At 41.3% G+C, this 12,051-nt stretch overlaps 1 protein-coding gene across 1 annotated transcript; it reads left to right on the forward strand.

Annotated features, from left to right (window-relative positions):
• Positions 1-1,515: 1,515 nt before the first annotated feature.
• Positions 1,516-9,405, forward strand: LOC101733090 (sialic acid-binding Ig-like lectin 13). Its single transcript, XM_018095763.2, has 6 exons — positions 1,516-1,591; positions 2,372-2,767; positions 4,862-5,146; positions 6,576-6,704; positions 8,003-8,052; positions 9,337-9,405. Exons 1-6 carry the CDS (start codon positions 1,516-1,518, stop codon positions 9,403-9,405), a joined length of 1,005 nt encoding a protein of 334 aa, XP_017951252.2.
• Positions 9,406-12,051: the final 2,646 nt, after the last annotated feature.

Here is a 12,051-nt window from a genome sequence, read left to right on the forward strand (position 1 = left end):
TGGATACGAAACGTGTCCAGACTTCATTGTTTTAGTGCCAGTGCTTGAGCAAATGAATTTATAAATTATTGAATTAATTAAATGGGTTACCTCCTAGATTATTGTTAAGACAATACAAGATGTGGAGATACCCCAAAAATTAACTCTCCCAGTTTTGGCAGACTAAACCCTGGGACTAACTGATCATATCTCAATCATTTGGAAAGGCTCTGAAGGTACTGAGATTGTGTGAAAGTCAGCACAAATTTCCTCAAATTTTTTAAATTCTTCCATCTCATTAATACAGTCTGAAAGTTGGGGGGGTTGTAGATTTCCAACTGGGAGGGACTAAGATTTTAGTTGCACATTGTGTGAGATTTTTTTTTTTTTATATTTAGTTGCAGTTTGCCAGTGCATTGATCACAATACTGCCTTTGTATGGCAGTAAATTCCCAGAATATGTGTAGCAATGTACAAAGCCCAGTTTGTCTGACCAGGGGCCAGTTAGTCTGACCCTTCTGGTAACATTTTGCTCAATTTGGTGGGGGTGTTGTATCTAGGGAGGAGTTTGTAATTATTCTCCAGTACTCTGCAACTTTTCTGTCTAGTGAATGACTTAAGGGCAATTTTCTTCAGAGGTTTTTTCCCATTTTAGGGGATAAGGGAGATGAGGCATTTGATTGGCTGTATGTGACAGGAGTATCTGATATAGGGAAGAGATGTTGTGCAGAGGATGTAGTGACTGGAGACAGTACTTTTCAGAGCCTATATATATATATATATATATATATATATATATATATATATATATATATATATATATATATATATATATATATATATATATATATATATACTGGCCCATCGGTAGTAGGTTAGAGAGAAGGGTGCATAACTTGCTATTTGACAGTATCAAAAATATTCAGAGGGAAATTGAAAAGTCTTTTTGAGTGTTATTTTTAATTCTAACGAAGGTGGTTTAAAACTATCCTTAATGTATTTTGGGGATAATGGCTGTTACATATGTATGCATGGTTGGACTGGGCTACTGCCTCAGAGGCCCCTGCACCCCCCAATGGACCCCTTCTGTGGCCGTCACACCTCCCGCAGGGGCCCCAACGACCCATCCAACCCCCTCCCCCAAACACGCAGAAACACGCATTGGGGGAGGGAGACCGGTACCTTGGGGGAGTGCCCAGTGAGGATCGGGTCTGGGCCGGTGGGGCCCACACAGCTTTGGAGGCTGTATCTGAACAAGCATTCAGCTACCAGCATTACATAAGATTTCTTTTGCTGTATTCAAAAGACAATTCTTATTAATGTACAGTAAGCATATCTGACTTTTGGGTGATAAAAGATTCAAATCCTAGTAAGATTAAAATGTACATTTTTGAGAGAAACATAGATGTCAGTATAAAATATATTTTGTATTGTAAGTACTTATATCTCCTAATGACCAGAAAATCTTATTTATTATCTTTTTTTAGGCAAGAAAGTCCCTTTGTAGGCACAGAGCCAACCACATTGACCGTCAGGATGTGGTACAGTGCGTGCCGGTTCCTTTGTCAGTATCACACAGTTTTACTCTTTGTGCTGAACCTGCAGTGGGGGGGTGAGTTTGTGTCACTGTGCCCTAATAATAAAAAAAAAACTGTGGGAACGGGGAAAAGATATGCCGTAAGAGAAAATTTCAGCATGGTATATAAAAAAAAAATAAAAATATATATATATATATATATCCAAAAAAGACCAGCAACACCGTGTTATATTCCAAAAACAATCAATTGTGTATTAAAAATGCATGAACAGCCAACGTTACGTTTCGGTCCCCATCGGGACCTTTCTCAAGGCAACTTGCCTTGAGAAAGGTCCCGATGGGGACCGAAATGTAACGCGCTACACATTAGAACTGCTTTCAGCTAACCTATTGTTTCTCCTACTCCCATGTAACTGGAGGAGTCCCAAGCCGGACTTGGATTTCTTACTATTGAGTGCTATTCTGATACCTACTGGGAGCTGCTATCTTGCTCCCTTCCCATTGTTCTGCTGATCGGCTGCTGGGGGTGGGGGGGATATTACTCCAACTTGCAGCGCAGCAGTAAAGTGTGAGTGAAGTTTATCAGAGCACAGGTCACATGGCTGTGGCACCCTGGGAAATGAAGAATATGGCTAGCCCCATGGGAAAAACAGATTACAATGCAGGATTCTGCTGGAGAAGCTCTATTAACTGATGGGTTTTGCAAAAAACATGTTTTCCCATGACAGCATTCCTTTAATGGCGATACTATACTGTCTAGTTAAATAGATGTAATGCCTTTCATAATTCACTGCTTAACTGTAGCGTACAAAACTTGCATACTGTAAGTAAAACAAGGATATTTTCTCTCCACAGGCTGGAACTGTCAGGAACAGATAGCGCTCATAGCAGGGTTTATAATAGAGGCCCCAGCAGAGGTGACAGTGCAGAGGGGGCTCTGTGTGCGCATCCCCTGTAAATTTCCTGTTGGTGCTGATGATACCTTAACCAGAGATGCCATTGGAATCTGGTATAAAGGATATAATGGAAATTTAAATAAAAAAATAGTTGCAGCTTCTACTAACTCCTCTCAGTTCCCTGAAACAACAAACGGGCGCTTTATATTCACTGGGAAAGTGAGTGCCGGAGACTGTTCCTTCTCTATCAGTGATGCACAACCAGGAGATACTGACCGGTACCAGTTCATAATTGAGGATAGAGATGGTTTATTATTTTTTAACTTTGGTACCCAACCATCTGTATCTGTGACAGGTAAATTAAATAAAACCAATATAAACCCAGAAAAAAGCCCCATATACACAATAAAAATGCAGAGTGTATTGAAAATTCTGTATAAACATAAAATAATGATATTATTAGTGATGTTGCCCCTACACACATACATACCTCCTGTTCCGCTCTCACCAGGTATTACCCTGAGGTAGTGTGGAGCTTGACATACAGCTAAACCTTCCCACACTCCAATAAAGAGACCAAGGGTGAAACCTGTTGAACTTTACTGGGTGATTGTAGGAAATAGAGGTGAAACTGTAACAAATAAACACAATGAGTATATGGCAAAATATAATAACACAGAAAACAGCTGCAACATAAACACATCAATGCTATATCAAGTTATATGCAACAGTGTCTCTGAGCTGCTGGCAGGTTTAATGGTGGCTCAGCGCAGGTTTTATGTCCATAATGCTTCCCAGCGATGCTACCATGGGGGAGAAGGTGGATGTAGCGTGCTTCTTCCACAGCATGGGTTACAAAATGGAGTCTGGACTCCCACAATGCACTGTAATAGGTCACATTTCAGGAGTATGGTGGTTCCATAGGGTCACAGGCTCCACAGGAAATGTATCACTGCATACATAGCAAACAGCCAGCAGAGGGAGTTCACTGCTAATGAGCAACAATAAATGATAAGATGATGGAAGCTTATGCTGGAGACATGTCACCTCCCAACATTAGGAAAATGGAAAGAGGGAAAAAAATAAATGCTGCACATAGCGCTGCGGAAATGTTTTGACCATGCCCATTTTTGAGACCACACCCCCTAAATACCACTCCCATTTTACAAAATTTGGCAGGTTATTTTAAGTTTGAACACATTTCTGGGGGTTTTCTTTTATGTGTTATTACAGTTTTGCTAAAAATGCTGAAAGTCTCAGTTCCAATAAGAGACATGCTTATTAGTTACAGTTGTATCTCTGCAGGCGTGGCTAGTTAACTTTTGGTTCTCTCTGCCTAAAGCTATTTATTTATTTAAATATGAGAAAAAAATGTATCTAAGTGCAGGTGTAGCTTGTTAAGAGTTCTGGGCTCTCTGCCAAAAGCTACTTTTTAATTAAATTTGTATCTTTTTTGGCATTCAGTGCAGGAGATCAAATGGAAATGAGGGACATTTCAGTAAGAATCCGGGACTGTGGGCTGAGCTGTTAAAAGAGGGACTGTCCCGCGATAATCAGGACACCACAAACAATATCTACCTGCTGCACATTTTAGATTGTAAGGCAAAAATGCTGGCACTACAGTCTGCAGCACACACCTGAATGTATGATTACTGAGCATTCGTGCAGCTTTTATATTTCATAGCCAGTACTGTAAGGATGACATGGCAGCTATATAGGGTCCCAGTGGGGTAACTATATATACTGGGGATACACTGAATCCACTGCTTTCAGACTCGGGTGAACCCTGAATCCTTCGTAAAAGATTTGGCCGAACCAAATCCGAATCCTAATTTACATATGCAAAGATGTTAAAGAGGAAATATGTTCAACTTCCATGTTTACGTGACAAAAAGTCACAAGATTTTAAGAATTCGGATTCAGTTTGCCCAGGAACGGGTTCGGCCGAATCTGAATCCTGCTAAAAAAGGACGAATCTTGGGCAAATACTGAACCAAATCCTGGATTTGGTGCATCCCTAATATATTCAACAGACCCAACAGTCATTGGGGGACCGGGGCAGCAGGGGGCCTCAGAGTCTGCTGTGCCTTAGCCCCTCCTCCCCGGCCCCTCTCCTACCATAAATATAATGGCGCAGTCGGGGTTGGGAGGTGCAGCATGAATGGGGGGTTGGGGAGGAGGCACTTATCGTGCCAGGCCATCTCAAAAGATCAAGTTATGACACTGTAGGGTTCAATGATCATTATATCACTGGTTATTGTCATAAGCATATTTTCTGTTATTAGGGCTTTCACGTTTTCTGGAAAAAATACCTATTTTTTTGTCTTTCTTTCCTATTAATAACATTGGCATAAAATATAATTTATCAGCAGCAGCAGCACAGCCCCCAACTGAGTTCCTTTTGTGAAATATGTCTCACTCTTTGCCAATAATCTTGCAGACCTGAAAGAACCTGATATATCTCCCACCGAGGGTCTGATCGCTGGGGAAGAAGTGACTCTGACTTGCACTGCTCCTACAAACTGCCCTGGGCTCTCTCCAACCTTCACATGGGAAGGGAGTGTAAATACAGAAAGAACACAGAACCATACATTGCGGCACCAAGATGGGAACTTCAGCTACTGGTCCAATATCACTTTCACTCCATCACTGAGGGACCATAATTCCTCCTTATCCTGTACAGTGACTTATAAACATGGGTCCGCAAATACAAGCATCACCTTGCATGTTGTATGTGAGTCTTTTCATTATGTTATGATATACACACAAAACTAGTAGCTTCCACTCTTCCTCATAACCTGCTAATATTTGTCCTCAATTTGTTAAAAAAAACAAAACACTTTTTTAGTTCTCTGACCCCATGAATGTGCTCTCCTTTACACAGTGAGCCCCATAAGCATTAGTGTTATCATGGGACAGAGGCAGGTTCCTCTCTGGTTTGACACTGGGTATATCCATCCCTTTCCCAGTGCTACATGCAGTTTTTTTTGCATCCATCACTCTCTTCCCCATATTGCTTTGAACCCTGTCATTGTCACCCCTATATTTCCACTGCTGTTTGGTGATGGAAGTTTGTACAAGACAGACCCAAGAAACTGCTCTCTTCTCTCATCTAGCAGTTGGCCCTGTACGACTTGTGTAACCCTACTTTGGCTGGTATTAGGCCAGTGTCCAGCTAGACCAGGGGTGGGCAAAATACGGCCCACGGGTCTTTTTAATCCAGCCTGCCGACTCCGCAATTCTCATCACCAGAGACGGTGTAACTCTGGCCCAGCCCTAGGTCCGTCTGTCAAATTTTAAAAGACACAGACAGGATGGGCCTTTGCAGAGGGAAAGAGTGCGCTTGAGAGATGTTACAGAACTAAACCTCCCCACTGCCTAAGGCAGTAGTAATAAGAATATGACATCAGAGGTTCTTAGCAAATAATGTGGGAAAGTAGACAGACGTCCCAATGGTTGCCACCTTAAATGGCCCAGATCCCTTCAGCTGACTTAAATCAGGGAGTGGAGCTCTACCTGAATTTCCTGACACTACTGTGGTCCCTTCACTAATCCAGTAGAGCTTTGGGAGTACTAACTCTACTAAATTCTCCTTCTCAGCCTCTTACTGTATAATGTGCTTGGGGTGTCATTACCCACAGCCTCTAACTGTACAATGTAGTTGGGGTGTCAGTACCCACATCCTTTTACTGTATAATGTGCTTGGGGTGTCAGTACCCATGACTACACTGTGTACAATGTATTTGGGGTACTAGATAATACTGTTCTTAGTGTATGTAAGTGTATGGTGCCAGTAACCATTTCCTTATACTGTATAACCTTGGAGTACCAGAACAATTCACTGTATAATTTACTTGGGGTGCTAGCTCCCACTGTCTTTCATTATATATTTATCTCGAGGTGCAGGACCTAGCTATTCATCTCATGGTAACGCATGCAATGAATGATAATGACGGTGCATACCAGCTTTCTGCCTGGCAGTAAATGCTTTCACTTAATTCAACATATCAACAACATAAGGGTTTGAAAACCCATGGATATGCCAAATAACTGAATGTTATTTAGGCAAGGTTTCCGCAACCCTTCTGTTTCTCAGTTTGCAGATGTACAATAGAAGTTGAAAAGGAACGTATTTTACTCCATGTTCTTCTCTTTTTCTTTAGATCCCAATGAAATGTGTTTTGATTCAAAACTGATTCCTGTAATGGTGGCTGGAAATATTTTAATTTTAGCTCTGATGGGCCTGGGAAACTTCTGGTACCTCAAAAGGAGCAGGAAAATGCAAGAGAAAGGTAACAGGGAAATACAGAATTTTATAAGTATTAGAAAAAAGGGCCAAACAGTCAGTTCAGATAGATATCGTCCACTTCAAGGTGGGAATATTGGGAAATATTTTCCATTGTTCTTCTTTTTAATTAGGGACAAGAAACTATAGTAACTCGCAGGGGGTTATAAGGCTGTCCCCCCCCAAAAGCCATTGTGGGGGTCAAGCCAAAATGCCTGCTGTGCTAAACTAAAATTTTGGGCCAGTGATAATTTATCATTCTGACTTTTCTAGAAGCCAAAATTTAGATATTTGGTGTGAATTATAGCGGGGTGACTGTTACCCCAATGTTTCTATATATCTGTAACCTTGTTATGGGCTAAGGGGGCCCAGCCTGAAGGCCAGTTAGGGGGGATTTGGGGTGAGTGCTTATTTGTGCCCTGGGTACCCCTGGAACTATAGCAGGGTGACTGTTACCCCAATGTTTCTATATATCTGTAACCTTGTTATGGGCTAAGGGGGCCCAGCCTGAAGGCCAGTTAGGGGGGATTTGTGGTGAGTGCTTATTTGTGCCCTGGGTACCCCTGGAACTATAGCAGGGTGACTGTTACCCCAATGTTTCTATATATCTGTAACCTTCTTATGGGCTAAGGGGGCCCAGCCTGAAGGCCAGTTAGGGGGGGATTTGTGGTGAGTGCTTATTTGTGCCCTGGGTACCCCTGGAACTATAGCAGGGTGACTGTTACCCCAATGTTTCTATATATCTGTAACCTTCTTATGGGCTAAGGGGGCCCAGCCTGAAGGCCAGTTAGGGGGGGATTTGGGGTGAGAGCTTATTTGTGCCCTGGGTACCCCTGGAACTATAGCAGGGTGACTGTTACCCCAATGTTTCTATATATCTGTAACCTTGTTATGGGCTAAGGGGGTCCAGCCTGAAGGCCAGTTAGGGGGGGATTTGGGGTGAGTGCTTATTTGTGCCCTGGGTAGCCCTGGAACTATAGCAGGGTGACTGTTACCCCAATGTTTCTATATATCTGTAACCTTGTTATGGGCTAAGGGGGCCCAGCCTGAAGGCCAGTTAGGGGGGGATTTGGGGTGAGTGCTTATTTGTGCCCTGGGTACCCCTGGAACTATAGCAGGGTGACTGTTACCCCAATGTTTCTATATATCTGTAACCTTGTTATGAGCATAGGGAGTAGATGGTAGACTAACAGGTCCAAAAACTGCTCCTTTGAAGCAGCTGAATTATGAATATGAATTCTTAATGTTTCCCTATAAAGTGATGCAGAATTCACATTATACCCCCTGATATTGTAATTCATTAAGGTAAAATAAGAGAAGATCCCAAGCTGAAGGCTGAAGAGGCTGAATATGAGGTAAGTAACTAAGTGGAATTATGTTGGGTTGAAAAACTCACATATTATTCTTAGCGCCCCCCATTTTCTAAACGCTACTCCTCCTACAGTTTTAGGGGTACAGCACCCAAACTCCCCACACTTCTTCACCCTATAGCGGAGCAGGCTGCTTGTGCTTTTTTAAGCGATTGCGCCCCCCATCTTTTTGTGGAGCCGCTCCGAACCCCCCAATTTTCCCTTTGACTTTGACAGGGAAGATTTTCAAACTGCTGCCACTCTTACAGCTTTGAAGCTGCACCCCCCAAAATTGAATAACATAATCGTAGGGTCACCCCAAATGAAACAGTGACATTTGTTGAATGACCCCAAAGCGGGAGGGGCCACAAAAGCCAATCACATTTCACCTATAGAATTATTATTGGTTTGATGCCAGGGTTCCCAAACTTTGCACAGTCAGTTACTGGGTGACTACGTATTCAAGTTTTTTTTAAAAAGTGGGCAGAGCCACCAACAGCCAATCAGATTTTACCTATTGAATTTTATTTGTTTGATGCCAGGGTTCCCAAACTTCAACCTGCTGCTATAAACATAAGACACAGTAGGGTTGATTCACTAAAGTGCGATAACACTTATCGCATGCTTTTTTGCGTTAAAATTGATGCAAAAAAAACCTGCATGATTCGCTAAAGTATTATCGCATGCGTTAAGTCGCATTCTCTCACAGAAATAACACTAACGCATGATTCACAAACACTTAGACGCGCTAAATATCGCATTAGTCTGTGCGAAAATTAACACCTACTTGGGGCAGGCGGTAATTAGAGAAAAGTAAAGTTCGTGAGCTTTTGGCAACACAATATGGACTTTGCAGTGGGATTTATTCAGTCTGTGTTGGCCCCAGAGTGATGCAGGCGCCAGTTTGCAGGGAAATGGGCATTTTCAAAAAAAGTAGTTTTACGAACGTAATGGTGTGTATGGCTAATATGGCGTGTGTGCGATAAGTAGTGTGCTGCATTAATTAGCGTGCATTGCGTCAAATACCGCACAAAAATAGTCTTTGCGACTTAAATAACACAAACAGCATTGCGTCTAAATTAATGCAAATATCCTTTTAGTGAATCACGGGTTAAGACGCAACAAAATTTTTAACGCATGCTATAAATAACGCTCGTTTTAACGCACCTTAGTAAATCAGCCCTAGTACCTGAAATGTTAATAGAAAATTTAATTTTAATATAGAATCTCTCACTGTCTCTCACTCTCACTTTTGAATCTCACTCTTTACAATTCTTTCACCTATTTTAGACCCTGAAAGCCCAAGCCCAGGACACGTACAGCACACTGAATGTATCAAACAGCAACAGGACTCGCTGAGTGGTCTCTGATCCCCAAATGTCACCATTTTTAAATTACGTAATTATTTGTAGATTGTAAGCTCTTTTGGGCAGGGCTCTCTTCCCCTCCTGTATCGGTTATTGGTTGCTTTATATGTTACTCTGTATGTCCAATGTATGTAACCCACTTATTGTACAGCGCTGCGGGATATGTTGGCACTTTATAAATAAATGTTAATAACAATAATGTAGAGTGTAAGCTCTTTTGGGCAGGGCTCTCTTCCCCTCCTGTATCGGTTACTGATTGCTTTATATGTTACTCTGTATGTCCAATGTATGTAACCCACTTATTGTACAGCGCTGCGGGATATGTTGGCGCTTTATAAATAAATGTTAATAATAATAATAATAATAATAATTATAAAGCAATATTGATTTTGGCTTCCATTGCTGAGTATAACAGTCGGATAAGGCAGCTACATCCTTGTATCTTTATATCATTATATGCACCTCTGTTATATCTTCTGAGCTTTATCATTATAGACTTGGTCAAATCTATTCACACTGGGGCTGATCCACTAACACAGGGGCTAAACTGCATCCGTGCAGTTACCGGTAGCAACAAAGCAGGTTTTTTTATTTTATAACGTATAGAAGATCAATCAAAACTAATTGCTGATTTGTTGTTGGCTTTATGCTTTACTGTGCATTAAAGGGATCTGTATGTCTAATAATAGTATCTGTGCATTTGTTTGCTCTGCGGTAAAATGACTAAAGAAATAAGTCAAAAGGTGAGTTTTCCCTTTAAGTTCTCCATAGTGGGAGAGGTTACCTTTAAGGCAGATGTTACAGAGAATGCTTTCTCTGTTTAAAGGACATTGCTGTCTGGTCAGGGAAGCGAGAGGGTACTGTACACTGGAACGTACAGGCAGACCAGGCGACAGTGGCGTAACTACTCTGGGCTGGGCCCCCCTGCAAAAAAAATAGAAGGGGCCCAGCACAGAGTAGCAATTCCTACCAGCCCCACACCCCCAAAGTACGCACTCCCGGCTGCGCACCCCTAACCCCCCCCGGATGTCCTCCCCTGAATGCGCCTTTGTGAGCGTATGGGGTCTGGGCCGCTGGGGCCCACCGGGTATTTTCCCGGTGTCCCGGGCAGAAGTGGCAACTGCTAGTTGATGAGCGAGTATTTTCGCCAGGCATGGATTCACAGCGAAATTCCACATTTCACCATCGGCAAAAATTTGAAAAGAATTTGCCCCAACAAATAAGTTGCCAAGACAAAAATGTCTCAGATACAAAAAATGCATTTGGAGAAAAGAAATTGCGCGTAAAGTTTGTTGCACTTAAAAATTGAATTCAATGTGTTTTGCCTTTCGTGAATTGCCGCTCATCTATCCAGTCGATCCAGTGAAAGGCAAAAATGCTCCATCTGAAGCCTCTCCAATTTGCCCAACAGGGGGCAATAAATCAGTCCCTCTATCTTCTCACTTGCTAAAATGTTATTACAAATATACTAATGATTTCCTCATCTAGAATGTGGGTTCTGTTCCTGTTCTGTTCCTTTAGACTATTTCTTATTGCTCCCTAAATGAGAGTTATAGTTCAGCTACAACACCTTTCCTCCCCCACTTCTATGAGGGCCCAACTGCCTTTCAGTGTACCACACATACATAGCAGGAAATTCTGTGACTATGCTATGTGGTTCAGTCCACAGGAAATAGAGCAAATGGGTTGGCAAGATACTTAAACCATTTTGTTTCCATTTGCAGGGTTATTATTATACAGTTACCCAAATTAAGTGTATTATTTGTATAAATCAATTCCAAGAGACAGAAAAGAATCATTTTTTTAGCTCTAAAATACAATTATTTGTTCAGCTTTTCCTTTTGAAAAAACAAGGTTTCAAGATTTGTTGTGGCACTTATAGCTGTCTAATCTATTTCCCATAATCCTTAATCAGAGAAGGTAAGTTTGCATATTTCTATATTTTATAGTTACTGTTAAATTACTGTATTGTCTTTATTAGTGTTGTTTTGCTTTGTATCTTTACCTAAAAGCATATAGATTTTTGGGCCAAGAGCATGTGTAACTAAATAAGTAATACAGGTATGGGACCTGTTATCCAGAATGCTCAGGACCTGGGGTTTTCCGTAAAGGGATCTTTCCGTAACTTGGATCTCCATAACTTAAGTCTGCTAAAAATCATTCAAATATTGAATAAACCCAATAGGGCTGTTCTGCCCCCAATAAGGGGTAATTATATCTTAGTTGGGATCAAGTACAGGTACTGTTTTATTATTACAGAGAAAAGGGAATCATTTAACCATGAAATAAACCCAATAGGATTGTTCTGCCCCAATAAGGGGTAATTATATCTTAGTTGGGATCAAGTACAGGTACTATTTTATTATTACAGAGAAAAGGGAATCATTTAACCATTAAATAAACCCAATAGGGCTGTTCTGCCCCCAATAAGGGGTAATTATATCTTAGTTGGGATCAAGTACAGGTACTGTTTTATTATTACAGAGAAAAGGGAATCATTTAACCATGAAATAAACCCAATAGGACTGTTCTGCCCCCAATAAGGGGTAATTATATCTTAGTTGGGATCAAGTACAGGTACTGTTTTATTATTACAGAGAAAGGGAATCATTTAACCATTAATTAAACCCAATAGGAT

The sequence above is a fragment of the Xenopus tropicalis genome, chromosome 7 (assembly GCF_000004195.4).
Source record: "Xenopus tropicalis strain Nigerian chromosome 7, UCB_Xtro_10.0, whole genome shotgun sequence".
Lineage (NCBI taxonomy): Eukaryota > Metazoa > Chordata > Amphibia > Anura > Pipidae > Xenopus > Xenopus tropicalis.

Coding starts and splice junctions, on each gene's coding strand:
- LOC101733090 (XM_018095763.2), top strand. CDS start 1,516: ATGTGGTACAGTGCGTGCCGGTTCCTTTGTCAGTATCACACAGTTTTA. Junction 1,592..2,371: donor GCTGAACCTGCAGTGGGGGG/GTGAGTTTGTGT, acceptor TTCTCTCCACAG/GCTGGAACTGTCAGGAACAG. Junction 6,705..8,002: donor CAGGAAAATGCAAGAGAAAG/GTAACAGGGAAA, acceptor TAATTCATTAAG/GTAAAATAAGAGAAGATCCC.